Source organism: Rhinolophus hipposideros, assembly GCF_964194185.1.
Source record: "Rhinolophus hipposideros genome assembly, chromosome: 14".
Classification (NCBI taxonomy): Eukaryota; Metazoa; Chordata; class Mammalia; order Chiroptera; family Rhinolophidae; genus Rhinolophus; species Rhinolophus hipposideros.
This window is the reverse complement of record NC_138060.1, coordinates 18,763,606-18,783,632: the sequence shown is the minus strand read 5'-3', so window position 1 is coordinate 18,783,632 and position 20,027 is coordinate 18,763,606. Positions and strand designations below refer to the sequence as shown.

The 20,027-nt window shown below is 42.9% G+C and overlaps 1 protein-coding gene across 2 annotated transcripts in view; it reads left to right on the top strand.

Annotated features, from left to right (window-relative positions):
• The window catches only part of CACNA2D3 (calcium voltage-gated channel auxiliary subunit alpha2delta 3), an 853,665-nt gene that overhangs the window by 383,922 nt on the left and 449,716 nt on the right, over positions 1-20,027 (top strand). For both annotated transcript variants that reach the window (XM_081073057.1, XM_081073056.1), the window contains exons 6-8: positions 6,161-6,292; positions 16,271-16,331; positions 16,425-16,575. In XM_081073057.1, the coding sequence (XP_080929183.1) occupies positions 6,161-6,292; positions 16,271-16,331; positions 16,425-16,575 (344 nt within the window). The remainder of the gene's footprint in view (positions 1-6,160; positions 6,293-16,270; positions 16,332-16,424; positions 16,576-20,027) is intronic.

Below are 20,027 nucleotides of genomic sequence, written 5' to 3'. Positions count from 1 at the left end.
CATTATTTAATCTATAATCTATTTGGAATGAATGGGAGAGATGTCATTTACTTGCTGAAATGGGAGACATGAAAACTATTCAGCCATTCTCCTCTTGAATCTAGTCCAACATGCAGCACTGAGAAAAACTCCTGTATGAACTCAGGCCCTCTCCCTGTGCTCGGTCTAATTTCATATTCAGGAGACACAGACCTTCAAAGACCTTTAGGAAAGCCAGAGATCCTTTCTCCAGCCTTGTTCGAGGCAGTAAACACCTTCGTTACAAAGACCACACTTTAAAAACCCAGTTGAACCTGAACTCAGTCCCTTCCCTTCAAACAATGGTTTTTGGATAACAGTAGTTTATGATTGTGCATTAGCCTATCATTGCCCAAGTACACTCAGATTCTCTAGAAATGGATTCATAGTTTTTGGTAGAAATAGGCAATTTTAAATTAATACAGTGTTGCTAATTCACTGGAGAGTAAATAATACTGAGAAAAAAGATGGACTGCATATCAGATAACTTTGAGGTCCAGAGAAGAAACTCAAGTATTAAGGCATGACGCTCCTGATTGCTTGATGGGTCTGTCCTGGAAAGAGGTAGCAGGCTATGTTCCCTGTAGATGTCAGAAGAAAAGAAACTTGATTTTGGAGCCATGAATAAAAGCATGATGGGACTTGGCGCTCCTGGAACACAGATTGTGTCTCTTAGAAAATGTATGCTTGTCAGGAAACTGCTGATCTGCTAAAATCATCACCAGGGCCTGCCCACCTCTCCAGCACCAGCTTGTACCTCTCCCTCTTATCTATAAGGTCCCAGCAATGCTTTTTGACTCACTGTTCCTCAAGACACTGGTTTCTTCTCAGCTCAGGGATTTTGAACTTGCTGTTGCCCCTGCCTAGAATGTTCTTGTTTGCCTCGACATTTTGGGGCTGTTGACTACTTAGCATTCAGCTTTCTCCTCAACCAGGTCATCTTCGACCACCCACTTTGAGTTACTCCCCTTCACCTTTTCCAAACAAGCTAACTCTCAAGCCTGCCATCCCTTTTCATTGTCTTTGTCACACACATTTCTATTTGGAATTCTCCTTTATTTGTCCATTGTCTCCCCTGCTCAGACTGAAATGTCAGCTTCATGGTCTGTTGGTTCATTGCTGATGCCTGATATAGTAGGTGCTCAATAATATTCATTGAATGGACAAATGAATGAAAGACTTACCGAGAGTGACTTGCCCTGGTAATGTGAGGAAGGGAGGAAGAGACTTAGGTAGAGCCTCACCTGGAGAGTGTTAAGTCGGCCGGACTGCTCTGGTTTGGGGGTTGGGGGCTCAGCACAGAACTTCATGCGATTGGTGAGGAACCGCTGATGGTTATAGACCTCTCCCGCTGCTGAGCAGCTTACGTGCCTTCTCTCAGCAGTAGTTGAAGGTAGGCTCTTCTATCTCCTTCTGTAGATGAGGCCACTGGGCTCAGGGAAGTTAAGTCACAAGTCCAACGCTATTAGCTAACAAGTGCCGAATGCGGTCTCAAGCCCAGAACTCCAAAGCCTGAGTTCCAGACTCATTCGTGGCAATGTGAGGGTGCCACTCAGTGACACCTGCTGTAGAGAACAGGGATGAAAGTTGGGAGTTCTCGGGACCTGTTTATTCATTTACTAATGCACGGCCACTATTTTGGGATCATTTTGTATGTGCCAATTGCTGTGCTAAGTGCTTACATCCATTAATTTGCTTGAACCCAAGGGATTCCTTGTCTCAGGCAGGACTCAAGAGGATGGAATTGGTGACTGAAGTATGATGACAGGAGGGGCTACTCATTCAAAAACGCAGAATTAAAATGGAAAGTTGTGTGAGTATGTGTAAGAGGGAGTGTGCAGAGAGAATGTTAGCCATCTGTAACACCAGATGACCCCCATGTAGCAAAGTGCCAACCTGTGGGGAAAGCACAGGTGAGAGCAGTTATTTGGGTGAAAATAAAAGAAGGAAACTACAAAGGTGATTTTTTGATGGGTTATATGATACATTACAAAGACAGATCAGGGATGTGTGAGATGTTTTTCTGATACAAATTGCAAATTGGTCACAAAGGTGGTGTGGGACTCCTACTCTCTAAACATCTGCTAGTCGTCTGTTTCGCTAAGAGCTGAACATCTGATACATTGTTGGATGGCCTCGGAGGTAATTTAATCTCTCAGAAGGTAGAGGAAGCAGGAAGCAGAACTGCTATTCCTGGACTTCATATTGACCAACATGAATAATAAGTTGATGTGGACTGGACAGGAACATTGGAGAAAATGACCGTGTTATGTGGAGTTCACTTTATTGAGCACAGAAAGCTGAGCATTGACACATACACTAGACATTAAGCAAAATGATTTTAATCCAACTTGATGCAGTACAGGTAGGACCCATTGACAGAGGTCAGGAAGAATGGTAAGCTCATAAAATTCTAATGCAGACGTAAAAATCTGAGTTGTGCCCATAAAGAAGAAAAGGGAGAAAGGCTTTAAACAGCCTTCACAGGGCAAAAAGCCTGCATTTATTAAACTCAGATTTTAAAAAGAATATGTACAAACCATGAAACATGGACATATTATGTAGAAAGTACAAGTACACGTACAGCGTCCAATGTGGCCCTCTGGTACATCCTGCAAATGTGACCTATTTTGGAAACAGGATCTTTGCAGATTAAATTAAGTTAAAGATTTTGAGAGAGATCGTCTTGACTTTAGCATGGACCTTAAATCCAATGACTGGCTTCTTCAAAGAAATGGAGAGGGAGCTTTGACACAGAGGCACACAGAGGAGAAAGGACATGTGACGATGGAGGCAGAAATGGGAATGATGCAGCTATAAGGCAAGAAGCATTAAGAACTGCTGGCTAACAGCAGGAGCTGGGAGAGAAGCATGGGACGGATTCTTCCTCAGAGCCTCCGGAGGGAACCGATCCTGCCGACACTTTAACTTTGGACTTCCAGCCTCTGGAATAAATCTGTTATTTTAAGCCACCCGGTTTGTGGTATTTTGTTATGGCAGCCACAGGAAGCTAATACAGTACTTTAAATCTCTAAGAAGATTAGGGTGGAGGTAGAAGCCAAAGCTGAGCTTAATCTAAGACTCTTGGAGAATCCTAAATGAAGCAAGGGGGGGCTTTTAAACAAATTTTGAAACAAAACACAAACAAGGGAGAAAGTAAGCCTGCTACTTAGGAGGATGCTGTCATTTCCATAAGTGACCAAAAGAAAGCAAATCTGCTCAGCAAACACAGAGGGGGCAACCCCAGGTTGGGGTTCTGGTCCAAACCCCAATGTACGTTCACCTCCTCAGTAGATGGTGGAAGGGGCTGGGGACCTGGGTATATGGGATGCAATGGGAAACACTGGCCCTTTGGGCTATTTCACTTCCACTCTCTGACAGTGATATTGAGAAAATTATTTTTAACTTGTCTTTTGTGTTTTTTTTTAACCTAAACCTAAACATTTAGATGACCATGACACTTAATAATGTCACGATTTTTCTGTTTTGGAGTTTTGGGGTTTTTTGTTTGTTTGTTTGTTTTCTTTTCATCTCTTCGACGACAGTAACAATGGATGGCGATTCAAGATTTTCCCTTTTATCAATTTGCTTGCTAAGCAAGCTTGTACAGTCAATAAATACACTGTGATTATTTTACAAGTCAACAGAAGTGTTATTTCAAATATTTGATCAAATGGGTGTGTGCGACACAGCCCCCATTTTAGCTAAATCATGTCTTAGTGATTTTTACGTCTCTCGTTCACCATGCCCTTTGGGAATTGAAGCCCCCTTTTCTTGAAGAGGTGTAAGTTCAGAGCAAGATTTGATGCCCAAATGAAGCCGGCAAAATGATCCTCAGCCCACCACAATTCTTTTTGCATTTCTGAATGTGCTCACAGTTCCCGAGGGGATAACTGTAGATTTCCAGTACTGCCTTGAGGCATGGGCAGCCTTTTACTACCTTCAAAGAAACCACACTCAACAAAAATAATGATCTAACTGGAAACTGTTTGACTCCTTCACGTGTTGAGACAGTGACCTAGTGAAATGGAATTTTTGCTTCTAGTGGTGGAAGATTTTTACATGACATAGTTGAGGCCATTGATGGAGGAGGCAAGAACCATAGATTTTTTCAGTGTCACTGTTGTATTTGCATCTTTGTGGATTAATGTAAGAGGCTTTTGTAGGAGAAAGTGAGTCAGTAATTATTGTCAAGCTTAGACAGGAACAATAAAGGACTCCATTTTCCAGGATTGTAAAGATAAAGTCTTTCTCAAAATTGCTTTGCAGTAAAAGGTTGAATTGGTCATTTTCACTCTCCCAGGTTATGATGTGATTATTGTTGTTCACGAGAGTTAGAGGATTTACCCTTGAGATGAGACTCAGAATCCCAGTTGCCTATTGAATCTGAGTAAGTGATCTGAAAAAATAAGGCAGCCGGAGATGAGACAGTAAGTCAAGATGCCATGTCTGCCCACTGGGTCAGGCGCCATTGTGTGGGCTCTGCCTCAGATCTCTTCAGATGAACATCTTGGGGACAGCCAGCTGGCAAAGGCCAGACAGTGTGGAAAAGGGGTGGGTTCCAAGAGTGAATTTCCCTGTTAGTGTACCTAATTTATATATCCATTTCTTGCATGGTTTTGCTCATTGGCTTGCTGTGAGGCTTGAGGACCAGTGTGACCCAATCTCTCCTCATGCCCCTAGCTGTGTAGTACGGAGGAATCTTTGTAATAAGGACATTGCAGTGTGATTTCTCTAACTCAGAGTACCCCAGGAGCTCTGGTGATGGCCCAGGAATTCCAGGCCAGTGGAATAACTCCACTGATGGTTTTGTGAATGCCTTTTACCATTAGTCCCTTTCTGTCAACTTGTTTAACCTTCCAAACAGCCTTTTCAGGTGGACACTATGACCCCATTTTACAAATAAGGAAAACACAGATCGGAGGCTCTGTCCTTTACTAGTGGGGAGCTTCTAGGAAAGGGACTCAGTCCTTGGACTGAGACTCAGTTTCTGGGACTTAGTGTCCACTTGTGTAGCGTGGAGGGTAACAAGGCAACCTGCCTCAGAGGGCTGTGGTGAGGCGACAGGAAAGAAGATAAGCACAGTAAATGCGCCACGGGAAGGACTCGGGTTTCTCCTCCAACTCTTCCTAATTACATACATGCTCATCCTGTTGTTGTTCTTAGACTCATCATACCGGACAATTATTTCTCCTCTTAGAGCAGAACGTTGCTTAATGTGGCATCATTTTGAAACGGGAGCTTCAGAGATTAAAAACCAAAACAAAACGTGGATTGTCACAGGGCATCCTCAGTGACCACAGAGCTCTGCTTCCGCCAGTATGTGAGACATGCTTGTTTATTCTCCCTCTGTGTCTGTGCCCTTAATCTACACCGATGGACAGAAGACGGGGTTATCTTCAGGCTGTCAAGGGGGAGGAAAAGAGAGTGGCTCATGGGACAACAGGGCAGAAGGGTAGATGTTTATCTGGAATCTGGAGAAAAACCTTCCGTTTTAACTATCCATACATTCATCCATACATGTCATCATCAATTCATCAGTTTTTGAAGTTTCTGCCACATGCTGGTCAAAGGAGTACAGCAGAAGACCAACACCAGACAGTTTCTTCCCTCACGGAGCCCACATTCTGCTGAACAAAAGAAGTAGAGAGATTTAGTTACATAATTCTAATTGACTTACTTTTATTTCTTTTTTTTAAGCAAACTTCTAAGTCTGAGGTGGAGAAAGTTGGAACAAGCTAGTTGGCTGAGGTAATTGCAGTGAGAGAAAACACATTGTTCCTGTTTTTAATGCTGAGTTCTGCCTCAGGAGGGGGGAAAGGGGAAAATAACACTAAGATGGTCTCTCTTTGCTTCTCAAGAACTATGGGCTATGCAAGATTGAAAGCTAAAAATAAAGGGATGTGCCTTTCACATAAGGAGCCATCCGCAGAGGCTCCTGGGTGGCTTGAAGGGCTCAGGTAGCATGGGGAAGCCCTGATGTATGGAATTCCCAAGAGCTAAGCATTTCGGGGGCTGTATCTTTCTTCACAGCTTCCTGCAAGATAGGCCTCGTGCTGATAACTGCCAGCTATGTGGGATGCCAGCCAGTTGTTATCTCACTTTGGTTTATAACAGCCCTCTTCTCTCTCTTTTGTTTCAGACCCAGCGATTGTCAACGGGGTTTATTGGTCCGAATCTCTGAACAAAGTTTTTGTAGATAACTTTGACCGTGACCCATCTCTCATTTGGCAATACTTTGGAAGTGCAAAGGGCTTTTTCAGGCAGTATCCAGGTGAGTACCCTGCATGAAGGACCATGATTCAGATTAATGATCCTGTAATATTTCCTTTTAGGGTTCAGGGTTAAAATTTTTCTCTCTTCCCTAAGGAGAAAATGAAAGTATCTAAAAAGCAAGAGAAATGAACAAACAAAATGAAACAGAAACGGACTTATAGACGCAGACATCAAACTGATGGTTGTCAGATGGGGAGGGGGCATGGGCAAAAGAGGTGAAGGGGATTCAGAAGTTCAAACTTCCAGATATTTAGTAAATAAGTCATGGGAATGTAATGAACAGCATTGCGAATAGAGTTAGTAGTACCATAATAACTTTGTACGGTGACCGACGGTTACTACTTAATGTGGTGATCATTTGTAAGGTATTTAAATGTTGAATCACTCTGGTGTATACTTGAAACTAATACAGTATTGTCATGTCTTCAATTAAAGAAAACAGTGTTAAATCAGGGTGCAAGACGGGTGGCAGTGCGGCATTTGCATGCGTATACACACACACACACACACAAAACCATACGGCATTTGAACCTGTATGTGGTTTTAGCATGTTTTTCAATAGAGTAATTCACAGAGCTGCCACCAAAAGTGGGGAATTGGAGTGTGAAACATACCATATTGAATCTTTCTGGACAAGAGTTTGCTTTTGTTACTATTAGTACTATAATTATTACTGTTACTGTTATTATAATCAGGGAATGGAGCAAGTCACAATTGGGCAGAGTTAAAGTCTGACCAATAGGTATAAGAAATGGAAAATCTGCACTGGGCTGTCCCTACTCCAGAGCTGAGTGCCCTTCAAAGAAGAGGTTGAAATGGCGAAAGCACCATCCTTAAGAGCCACCGGCAGCCTCTTCAAATGCGTGTATTTGCCCGAGTTTGGCCATGGTGCCTATGGAACAGGTGTTTCTTCTGGGGCCCTCCCAGTCCTCTACTTTGCAATAGGAATTTCATTCTGGCTTGGTTTGAATTTTAATTAAAAAGGGAAGTTTTAATTTTGCTTGTAAGTTGTGAAAACAAGACTCGAGGCTGCAATTGTGCCAGCAACACAGCTGTAGAAATTAACAAGCTCACGCTAAAAAAAAAGGAGAAAATAAAAAACACCCTGCATAATCTTGGAACAATTAAGTGGAGTCTTTTATGTTTTCATTAAGTAACATTAGGCACCTGATGTCTTCCCACTTTGAGGCCCAGAGCCTGCCAGCCTCTGCCTAGAAGAGACGTTTGCCCTGCACACATCATCTGTCCCCTGAGATTTACCGGCCCAATCTGCTTCGCCAGATTAGTCAACATTTCCCAAGAGCTGTGTTCAGCAGGGCATGCATGGTTCCTCCTGGAGCTCCCAGAAATTTAAACAATAAGCATCTTATTAAAGATAATGTTATAATAAACAGTGGCCTATTACAGTTCCAATGTCACCAAATTGCAATCTGCTTTGATCCACAAAACAGAGAGGAAATGTAACGCAGATGTGGCTGAAATGAGAGCGTGGTGGGTGGCTGATCCACTGAGGAAGCCACAGAGACGTCTTGCATCTTACCATGTGGCATTTAGATGAAGGTGGAACAGATAAGAAACCACAGGTCATCTGTTGTCTCCACCAGTAGGAAGTCCTAAAACAGTGGTCGTGAGGAAATTTTAAAATGAAGGTGTACCAGTCATCTCAGGCTGCCATAGCCTAATCATTGACGGAGTGTTGTTTATGCCGTAGCATAAACAACAGACATTCATTTCTCATCATTCTGGAGGCTGGGAAGTCTAAGATCAGGATGCCACCAGAGTCGGTTCTTGGTGAGACCCATCTTTCTGGCTTACAAATGGCCGCCTTGTTCCTGAGCCCTCACATGGTAGAGAGAGCAAGCTCTTGCATGTCTTACTCTTCCTCGAAGGGCACAAATCCCATCATGGGGGCTCTATCCCATGTCCTCATTTAAACGTAATTAACTGCCAAGGACCACACTGCTTAATACCATCATATGGGAGGTTGGGGCTTCTACATAGGAATTTGGGGGGCAGAAGACATAAACACTCAGTCCATAATAAAAGGGAATCCTCAGAAAGGGTTTGTGTAATAAAGGAGATTATGTACAAAGTTTTCATCAGTCTATTGACTCAGAAATGATTACAGTTTTTTAATGACACTGTGGCAGAATTTTGACTTTGTGAAATTTCTCCATTTTTTTCTATGTTAATATAGCCATAAATCACATTCTTCCAAAGGTGTTTCATGCCCTGATAAATGTCATATGGTCAGTCAGTGCATAGTTCTGATCAGGAGCACATCTCTTGTCTCCTGCACACAACATGATTGCTGGAAAAGTGATCCATGGACATCTTCTGCCAGGATGGGTTTCTTTTCAGGTTGCATATTTCCATGTTTAGAGTGGTATAATAGTATAAATCCATGATAAGCATGCATGATCTTAAGCAAAAGGGATGTGTCTTTATTTTTACAAACGTCTGTCTTGAGTTCTTGCTTTGTTCTCAGCTCCGTGTGAGGCCCTAAGGATAAAATGAACTAGACAGAGAAGCTCTCTGCCCCTGTGAAGCTCCTTCTTGTGGGAAAATGCATGCATCAGGGACTTTGGTGACAAGCAACAGAAACCCAGTTACAACTAGCTCCAGCAAGAAACACACTATTGCCTCATGTAACTTGAAATCCAGGGGATGGGCTGTTTTGAGACACAGCTGGATTCCACGACTCAGCGATGTCATTTGGATTTTGAATCTTTCCTTTCATCTCTCATTTTTACCTTCCTCTATTCTGACCGGTTTCACCGGCAGGCTATCTCCTCGTGATGGGGAACATGGCTGTGGGCTTGCAGAATTCCTTTTTAGTTATGGTTCCATGGGAAGAGAGAGCATCTGTTTCAATAGTTTAAATGGAAGTCCAAGGATTAGTCTGGTCTGGGTCACATGCCCACATGCTATAGCCAGGGGGACATGGACAGTGCGTAAGGCCAGTCATCTGGAACTATGGGGGTTAGTCAGGATTACTGCAGCCTTACTTCGAGTGAATACCCAAAGGAAGGGACAGTGGCCATTATGGGAAGAAAGACAGATGAACAAGTCAGCATGGTACAGTGTGTTTCTTGCTAAAGTGGCGGGGGGGGGGGTAGAAAATGCTGGGGAAATCACGTTAAAGGAGCACCAATCCCAACTTCTGGAGGTGGGAAGAAGTTCTTACTGGAAGGAGAATTGTAGTCAGCATTACCCCAGTAGCATACCTGTGATGATGTCTGTTTCTGTAAAGATTTACATAGGCCTCCACAAGTTCAGCTTATGTCCTGTGGGCACGTGTCTGCACTTCCGTTGTGCTGTCTAAAGAACTTTCTGCGATGATGGAAATATTCTGTATCTATAATGTCTAAGATGGTAGCCACTGACCCCATGTGGCTATTGAGCACTGGAAATGTGCCTAGTGAGACTGAGGAACTAAAATTTGAATTTTATTTACCTTTAATTAATTTAAATTTAAAATCAAATAGCCACAGGGGGCTAGTATCCACTACGATGAACAGTATAATTCTGTAGGAAGACTTTTCTGTAGCCCGATGCCCAGTCTTCCAAGGTCCTGGTTTTGTCTTTTAGTGCCTGCATTGCAAAAGGTCTCCCTGAGCAGAGAACTTCAGATAGGCCCTTCCAAACAGCAGTAACAGAATAAAATGCTATTAAAGGGCCTTTGGGCTCTGCAGGACTGGTTACTCAGGGCTTATTGAAGCTCTGCTAATTTCAGTTTCCCCCTTGGGAGCATTTCGGGGCTGCTGTGAATATTAACATTCATACTCATGATAGTGATAAGGGCCCCTGTTTATGGAGAGCTCTGCTGGGTGCTTGTATAAACATTATGTGATTTGATCCTCACAATGATTCTCTGTGTTGGAGCTTCTATAATCCTCATTTTACAAATAAGGAAACAGAGGCCTAGAGATCAGCTGACTACCTTAAGTCACACCAACAGGGTAAAAGGGAGTTGGTGATGGTGTTAATTCTTCAGCTACCTTTCTTCTTTGTTCTCATGATGTTTCTTACACTATAAAATATAAATGCTGGCCTGCTATCCTGAGCCATCAGGCGTGCAATCCCTGCCTCTTTTACTAGGATATCTGCCTTCAGTAGGACAGGCACATTTGTGTTGTCCAGCACCAAGAATAGCACACTGTAGGTACTCAGTGTGTATTGTTGCCTGGATGTCTCACTCAGTGGATCAAAGTCCACCAGACCTGGTGTCCCCCATCACATTGGTAGTAGCAGCCTTCACTCCTCAGAAACAATTGAGCTACTGTCTCTCTGGGTTACTGGCTGCAGTCCAGCCGGTCTAAGTGAAAAAGCAGGGAACTGGCATAGATACATTATAGAGTCATGGTCCCTTTCTTTTCCCCATCACTTCCTCTTCTCTGAGTCCTTCTAAGCTCTCACCCTTTCGATCCCAATATCCACCAAGCCCTGGACACTGGGGCGCCCCTCTGTTTACCATTTGCAGAGGGTTCTCCAGGCTCATCATCTCCCAGGAGGCAGACTCATACCTGCACAGTGAGCCTTTTACCTGGGAGCCTCGTCCAGTTCATGATTTTAAAATCCTGTGTGGGTCCCAGTTTCTACCTGGATAGGGTCACCAGTGCTGAGCCATCCTTCCTGTTTGGGCCAATTCTTACCTTTATCAAAAATGATATGGCTGGCTGACAGTTCCCTGTATTTAACAGTCCTTAACTATATGGAGAGAAAACCGTCTGTACAGCATAGAGAGGTAAATATCTAATCAAATATAGGACACTAATTAAATTTATGTGTGACGCTTGTAAGAGGCTCAGTCATTTCTCCAATATCAGATTCTCACCATTTCAGGGCCACATCTCAGGGAGCTTGTTCCAGTAGAAGGCTTGATGATCGCAAAGGGGATTGATTTTCTTAACCTTCTGTCATGATATCTGTGCCATGTGAAAGTGAAAGCTGGGGCACAGTATAGTCACGAGGAGGGAAACAGATGGCTAAGTAAAGAGCTCTCTGCAAATCTGGACTCAGGCAAGCTGTTGGTTAGTAATACTCGTATATCAAGTGTAGGTTCTGTGTACAGCATTACTTTGTGTTTGTTCTCTTGCCCATCTTCCTCACCAAGCTCAAGTTTAGCAATGGGTAACGTGTGGTTCATATTGGAGTTCTCTTCTTGACAGCTCAACAGGGCCACCCCAATGAATGATCGTGGGAAACCACAGTTCATAATTTTCATAGCAATTCTCTTGTTGCGTACTCATCTGTCATGGTGAATGATTGCTCAAGAGATTGTTAAGGGAAATAGCATTGGTTGAATGAAGGAGTGTTAGTTTGTTTGTTTGTTTGTTTGTTTTCTGGAGGAATGCGCAGCCAGTGTTGCAGAAGATACCTTGGGCCCAATTTGACTACAGCTCAACTCACATTAGAAGCTGGCATTTCATTATAGATCAGCTCTCTTAGAGCTAAAGTTATATTGGAAGAGATTTAAAATCTTGTTAAACTTTAAAGTTATTCAAACTTTAGATTTTGGGCCAAGTGAAAAACAATTTGTTGAGGAAGGAATTGGGCAGAACTTATCCAGTTAGGGATAAACCTGCATCTATTACCTCTTGATTTTCCTTCCTTTCTGTCCTCATCTATCTGGACTTTTTACTCTGAGATAGGGAAAAGAAATCCCAGGTTAGTGTTGGTTCAGGTGGTGGATTATGGAAATGGCTTGGATGTCATTGGCAGTGCCAGGGAAGTTTTATGAAAAAGATTTGGCACTGAAGAGAGACACAGTGGGCCAAGACACCCTTTGTTAGAGGTGGAGGTTATGAAAAGGGGAGATGAGTGTCACGCAGAAAGAAATTTTGAGGCCAAAAAGATGCTTGAATTTTTACCATGCTATTTGTTGTAGTTCCTCTTAGCTTTTTTGGACAGTCTTAAACCCTTTTGCCACATGGAATTATACTGGCAGTGTGTGGCTTGATTTTCGGACAATGTTGTATGACTCTACTGTTCCTTTGCATGTGCTGAAGGGGGTCATGAAATTGTATGTTGTCTTAGATGATATTAATTTTTCTGCAATATTAGTTTATAATGATGTCAGGAGACCAACGATGTAACAGAGGAATGTTGTACAACATTTTAAAATCAGGAAGTTTTGAACATTTTAATCTGCCATGGATATTCCAACATTATTTCCAGTTTCACTTAGGGATATGCTGAATGTTCTAGAGACTTTGTCCTCAGAGAGTTGAGGAAGGCAGGCTAGCAATCACTGATGGTAGTAAGGAGGCCTGGAGTCCCTCAGAGAAAAGGCTGAATGGCAGCTACATCTGCTGAGCTGCAGCATTCATCTTGTCTTGCGATTCACACCCCATCTAATCTGGGAGGGATCCCAAAAGGGACATTGGCACTTCCAGAACTTATGTGGCTCCTGAGGGTACTTCTTGGTTACGTGACAATTCCCTGGATCTCAAAGTTGGCACATTTGAGATGGGCCAACTATTATTTCTCTGGGATTCAAAGTTACTTGAATATTTTCAAAATATCTGTGTGTAAAAAAATTACATACTAAAAAGTTGATATGTCCGTAGGGAATCAGTACCATCTGGAATCAGGTTTCCTGAAGTTTATCTCCTAAAACATTTTGTTGTGAGATAATTTTTTTGGGGTTGGGGAGTACTGGAGGTGGGGAGAGAAAAGCTCAGTGGTCAAATTAGTTTGGTAAATGCCACTTCTGCTATCCCAGTCACAGAGATTCAAGATGCATAATAACAGATTACGTTCTTTCCATGGCATAGAAATCAGTTTGACTTTTATTCACTTAACTCATCCTAACATCCCGGAGAACTTCTCGTGGGACACCCTTATGGAACTGCCTGTGTAAGGAAGAGAACAGTGGCATGGGGTTTGGGAGATCAAGTCCTTGTCCTAATTAGAAATCTCAGGAAAACGTGTTGACATCTGAGAACCTTGAAGTCCCTGCTGTGAGATGAAGGTTCTGGCCCACCTGTCAGATTTGAGCAAGTTGACCCCCGGGCCCATGAAGCCCTGACTTTGAGACAAGGTGTGACCTTTGTTGTTACATCCTGAGAAGCGGTGCCCAGAGCTGCTTTGAGGTACTGTCTTCAGTCCCACACAGTGTGTACCTTTTGTCCTGACTGGCAGGGCCTGGGCCTCAAGGTTCCTGCCATCATCCTTTCCTGTGGCACAGATGTTCTCTGTGCTTGGCCACATCGGCATTCCTTCGGTTCCTTGAACTTGAACTCTTCTCAGCCTCAGGAGCTTTGCAAACATTGTTCTCTCTGCCTCGGGTATTTTTCACCCTGTGGCCACCCCTCACATGTTCTACAAATCCTACCCACAGGTAGTGGGTTAAATAGTGTTTCCACTGGAAATTCATGTCCACTCGGAGCCCCAGAATGTGACAGAATGATCTCACCCCATCTTACCTAATTACATCTACAAAGATCCGATTTCCACTTGGAAAATCGGGTCTTTGTGGATGTAATTAGGTAAGACAGGATGAGATCATACTGGATTAGGATGGGACCTAAATCCAAGATGACTGGTGCCCTTTATAAGAGGAGGTGACACAGGGACATAGAGGGAAGATAGCCATATGAAGATGGAGGAAGAGCTTGGAGAGGTGTAGCCACAATTCAAGGACCACCAAGGATTTCTGGCAGCCACCAGAAGCTAAGAAGAAGCAAGGAAGAACTCTTCCCGAGAGCCTTCAGAGGGAGCATGGCCCTGTCAGCACTGTCCTTAATTTTGGACATCTCTCCTCCAAAACTGTGAGAGAATCATTTCTGTTAAGCCACTCAGTTTGTAGGACTCTCTCTGTATTAGAAAACTAATACCCATCATTCTGCTCTCAGCTCAAAGAAGATGCCTTCTGCTCATTAGGAATTAGAATCACCTTTATACACTAACATAGTCTGAGCTACTTCTTCCTGACATCTCTTTTTCTTGTGCCTGTCTGTGATGTGAGGCTTCCTGAGGGCCAGGGGCGGAGGCTAGGCCCATCTTTCTCAGTCACTACTGTGAGTCCATCAACTGGCAGAGTGTTTGAAGTTTCATGAACATTGTGATTCAGAGACAAAAGGGTCTGGGGTCATCCCATTTGATCCAGTTTCTCTCTGGAATTGTATCCCTTACAGGCTGACCCAGCAGACTAAGTCATATCAGCTTTTCAAAAAGCACTGTTTCAGCAGCACCGGGAAGGAGTTACAAGCCCATTTACATGGAAATGATCTCAATCCAAAAGGAGAGCATGGACAGTCATTAATTCCTTTCCCTCAGGCCTTGGCCTGAATGCTGGGGCGGTAAAAGAGACCTGTACATTTTCTCCTCCCGGTGGAGCACACAGTGCTGGGGAGGACTGCAGATGGCAAAGTGGACGGCGGAGTGGAGGATGGCCACATGTGCTCATGGTCTAAGAACACTTTCCGTCATTCAACTCAAAAACATCCACTAATGCCTACCATGAGTCAAAACATTAAAAATAAATCGCTTTATACCATGTTTCCTTGAAAATAAGACCCAACCGGAAAATAAGCCCTAGCATGTTTTTTTCAGGATGACATCCCCTGAACATAAGCCCTAATGTGTCTTTTGGAGCAAAAATTAATATAAGACCGGGTCTTATTTATGAGGAAACACAGTATCGGACTCAAAGCAATTCTTTGTAGAATTCTAAATTGGAACATTACCTAGCCTCACCATGGATATAATTGCATTATGTGTCAAAATTGTGTGATCCTAGCTATATTGGCTCTCTGCAAAGCAGTATGTCAAATGTGTTTCAAACAAATTGTGTCCTTGTCCCTTAGTGTACAATATCATGTCAGTTTTGTTTTATCTTTGTTCCTAATGACCTTCAATTGGCAATGGCTTCTCATACTTCTTTTTTTCTGGTTTGTTACAGGGAACTCTTTAAATTAGGCATATTTGCAGGTGGGAAATGTAGATATAAGGAGGACAGAACAACATGGTTCTTTGAGTTACAAACTGCCATCTCACAGGTCTCTGGGTAACAATTTGGGGATGTTATCTTAAACACATGCCAATTATTAGCGCAGCATGGTCCAGAAAGCTGGCCATTATTAATTGGAATGGAGACTCTCAGTGCTATATTCTGAGCCATCATTTTCTCCTGAGCCATAATTTTTCTTTCCTAATTTTCTTAACTCCAAAGTCTATGTTTCAAATCCTCCATCCCTAAGCAGCACTGATGGTTGAAAACAATGATTTTCTATCTTACTTTTAGGCAGCAAACACTTTTCTTTTTAAATGAAATTTTATTTTTAAAAACTAAGTTTAAATAGAGACTGTACACCTGGGACATATCCCAACCAGTCTGCAAACCAAGAGACTAAGGGTGTTGAATCCCATTTTGCACACGGGGAAAACTCTCCAAGTTTTTAGGCTCTTCAAAGCCTGAAACTTCATTGTATAGTATAATTAGGGGAATTTTATTTCATTTCATTGTGGAAAGCCAGGCCAAGATTCCTGATTTTAAAAACAGGAGTGAGGAGAGAACACACCTGTGCATGTTCTGAGATAGAAACATATCAAATGCTTTCTACCCACTATGCAATAGAGATTACCTTGCTCAGTTCTGATGGGGCCTAACTCTGCCCGGAGATCTGTGAATGATGCCACTAGGTCTAACGACTTAAGCAACAGTGAGAAGTGACCTTGGCTAACTTTATCATTAGCCATGGGAAGGGACTGGAGTCGTGTCCTTTCTTAATGGACAGCACGTTGCAAACACGTCACCCTTCCCCAGCAGGTTTTGGAGCAAGTGAGCTCAGGGCGTTTTGCTGTCATCTTATTGCCCTGCATGTGATGGAGCATGTGAGGAGCTCCAGGGTTGGTCTTTGCATGTGATTTTTCACCCTGTCCATTAAATCAGCAAAGCAGAGCAGCCTTGAAATGCTATGAATAAATATTTGAAGTTTCGGGGTTTCTTACAACTCCATTTTTCTTCTAGGGATTAAATGGGAACCAGATGAGAATGGAGTCATCGCCTTTGACTGCAGGAACCGAAAATGGTAGGAAATGGTCACACGGCTCAGTTATTTTTTAAAGAGAAACCTTGCAGGGAGGTTCAGGATTCATTTCTACTTAATTTTCCGCTGATCTAGGTACATCCAGGCGGCGACTTCTCCGAAAGACGTGGTCATTTTAGTTGACGTCAGTGGCAGCATGAAGGGTCTCCGTCTGACTATCGCCAAGCAAACGGTCTCATCTATTTTGGACACGCTGGGGGATGATGACTTCTTCAACATAATTGCTGTGAGTGTGGCTGTTTGGGGCTTTCTGTGCATTTGGGGTGCATCGGATCTTTTAGCAGTAATGGTTACACTGTGATTGCTTTTGTGTACACAGCCTTAGAGGCCCAGTGAGCCCTCTGTGAGTTTACTGGATCCTGATATTCAAGGGGCTTTGGGAGATTGTAATGCAGTTGAGTACATTTCCTCTACCGGCCATGCAGGCAGCTTCTGTCCCCTGGAATAGCAGCACCAGATTTGGTTTTCCTGGGGAGGCAGCCTTTTCAGAACTTAGGAATCGGGCCTAGGAAGACTTTCCTCAAATTGCTAGATTTTCTCTTGTGGAAATTAACTTTATCTTGATGGCAATGATAATGATAAGGATCAAATGACTAAATGGTGGAGGACAGTTGAAGACTCAGAGAACACTTTATCTTAGCTTCAGAAACCAAAGCGGCATTTATTAAGTGCCTCCTGTGTGCCATTTAGTTTACTCTTCATATTTGCATTATCTTTGTTCCTCACAGAAACTCTAGGTGGTAGGGGTGGTTCTCACATTTTCCCCAACGAAGCTGCTGAGATCCTAAGAGTGTTTGTCACTTGCCTGAGGTCACAGAGCTGGGAAGTGGGAGATCCAGAAACCAAGCCTGGGCAGTATCAGCCTCTCTGGAATGAGTACTGATTCAGCTTTCTGTCTCCAGTTCTCTTTCCTCTTCTCCCCAGTTCTCTGGTATGATTCTCATCACGTCCCCTACGTCCCTCCCACTCTTTTCCCAAAGATCCTAGCCACAATGAGCCTGGCTTGTTTCCTTGAGTACTTAGCCCAGTGCATGGGGTCACCTGTGCTTTGTCACCTCACCTGGATGGCGGACCTGGTGTGGCAGCTAACAGGCAGGGGAGGCAGCATGGTGAGGGGGACAGAACTTGGGCTTTGGAGTTGGCACATAGGTTTTGAATCCTAGTTCTGCCATATACAGCTGCAGCCTTGGGGCAAAGCACTTGTCTGATCATTAGCCCGCCAGCTGGGAAGCTTGTATAATCACTTCGCCCACAGGGTTGCCGCCTGCATTAGCTGAGCCAGTGCACAAGAGGCATGGCCAGCGGTAGCGTATGGAAGAAGGGGAGCTATTTGAAGAGTGGTGTGGGTGTGCTCTAAGAACGCTGTTGCTGTGCTCTAAGAACGCTGTTGCTGTGCCCTCCTGGCTTCCTTGAGCCCCTGAGCAGAATGTGTCATCAAGGGACCCCATTTCTGGACAGCCTTCTGCGTGGGCATGACACCCACTTTTATTTGCTAGGCGGAGGGCAGGGACATTTAAATGACATTGGGTTTTCTTGAATTAGTGTCCTGCCCACATGTGCTTCTGATGAAACTCTGAGCAAAAGGACACAACCACGGGGCATGATGATTTTAGCTTCATATTTTGAAAAGCCTTAAAGAAGAAAGGGAAAAGAAAGAATCATAAATTCCATGGGAGGTAGGGTTAGTCTCATTCATTTATGGAACTATCTTCAGTGCCTGGCACATAGTAGGAGTTTAAATACGTGTTCAATGATGATGTGAGCAGCTGCCTTCCATAGAGTGCCCACTGTGTGCAAGCCCCTTGCTAAATGTCCTATGTGGATTCTCTCATTGGATCTTCTCCCAACTCTGTGCTAAGTGCCATGGAAACACAGGCACCAAGACGTAGAAACAACTCGCTTAAGGTCACATAGCCAGAAAAAGTGGCACAGTGAGGACTCAGAAACTGTCTAGCTTTACCTCCTCTGGCTTCCTGAACTGAAGTGAAGGGCATGTAAGTTGAACCGCTCAACCATCTTACTGTGAAACTCTATGGCTAAGGGGACAGTTCTTTCCAAGGAGCCACTCAGTTAGAACTTTGGGTTTCCAAATCAAGAGAAGTTACTCTAGTTCCCAGTCTCACTGTGAATATGCAAATGTGGTCTGATCCCCACAGATCCTAAAGCATTTACAGATTAAAAGCAACTAATTTGAGACTATCTTTCTTATTAATCTTTAATTACTCATTACAGACATATCAGAAATTTGCATAATAAGAAGAGCTAACTAATTACATCCCGAATCCTTTATCAGTCAGGATTTATTGTTCTGTTAACAAAAGAAATCGATTGAAATAATCTCTAAGTTCATTAAGATATACAAACAGTGTCAACTCAATAATGAAGAGAGGGTGATTAAGATAATTAAAAGTAGACAGGCCAGTCAGTATAGAACGTCAAGGAAAAATTTTTTTACCCCAAATTGTCCCGCTATATAAAGAAACGCATTAGAATTCCCGTTAACGCTCATTGTACATCTGTTTGTTAGTTTTCAACATAAATGATCAGCTTTAAGATTATATGCATTATTATTTCAATAACTAGAAAGATACTCTGAATATTTTTATTTGAAGCCTCTATATTAATATTATGAATTCTGTTCCTTTAGTGGGTAAGGGAATGGATCAAATATGTTAGGGGATTTATATAAAAAACCTGAGGTCATAAAAGGAACCACTAATTAACAGTAATTTTTACATGTTGATTGTTTTTAATATAGGTAACATATGTAAAAATTTAAATAATTCAGAAGTGTTCCCATTCCCTTTTCATTTGGCATATATTCTTCCGAATTTTTCTATGTATATGAATATACATAGAAATAATTTTCCCACAAAAATCGAATCATATTTTAGAGAATATTTAGCAACTTGCTCTTATACTCACATTGTAATCACGTGTATTTGATGAGCAGTATATTCTGTCACCTATGGTTGACGTTAATTTTTTAACCTGTTCTCTTTGCTGGACATTATGCTGTACTCATCTCTTTCTTATGCAAGAATGCTGCAGTGAATGGACGCATGCACATATTTTTGCAGGGTTGGGTGTGCTTCTATTGAATAAAATCTAGAAGAGCAATTGCTGTACTGAAGGACATGCACATAGGTATTATCGGAATGTCTGCTAAGTAGGTTATAATGTTTACGCACGTAGAAACTGTATTAGCTCCGTCTTCTGTCACGAAATATCATAGACTGGGTAGCTTCAACAACAAAAATTTATTTTCTTTCAGTTCAAGAGGCTGGAAAGTCCAAGATCAAGGTCAGGAAGGGTTTGGTTTCTGGTGAGGATTCCTTTTCTGGCTTGCAGACAGCCTGATTCCTTCTGTGTGCTCATGTGGCCTTTTCCTTGTATGTGCTCACAGAGAGAGAAACAGAATGAGCAAGCTCTCTCATGTCTCCTCTTGTAAGGGTGTGATCCTATCACGAGGACCCCACCCACATGACCTCATCCAACCTTAGTTACATCCCAAAGGCCCGTCTCCAAATACCACCACTTTGGGGGGTCGTCGTCAACCTGGGAATTTAGGGGGAACACAAACATTGAGTCCATAACACCAACATTTTGAGTTCCTAAATGGGAGATTTGTAATTGGCAAATCTTCATTTGCCTTCCCTTTAATTCTCTCTCCCAATC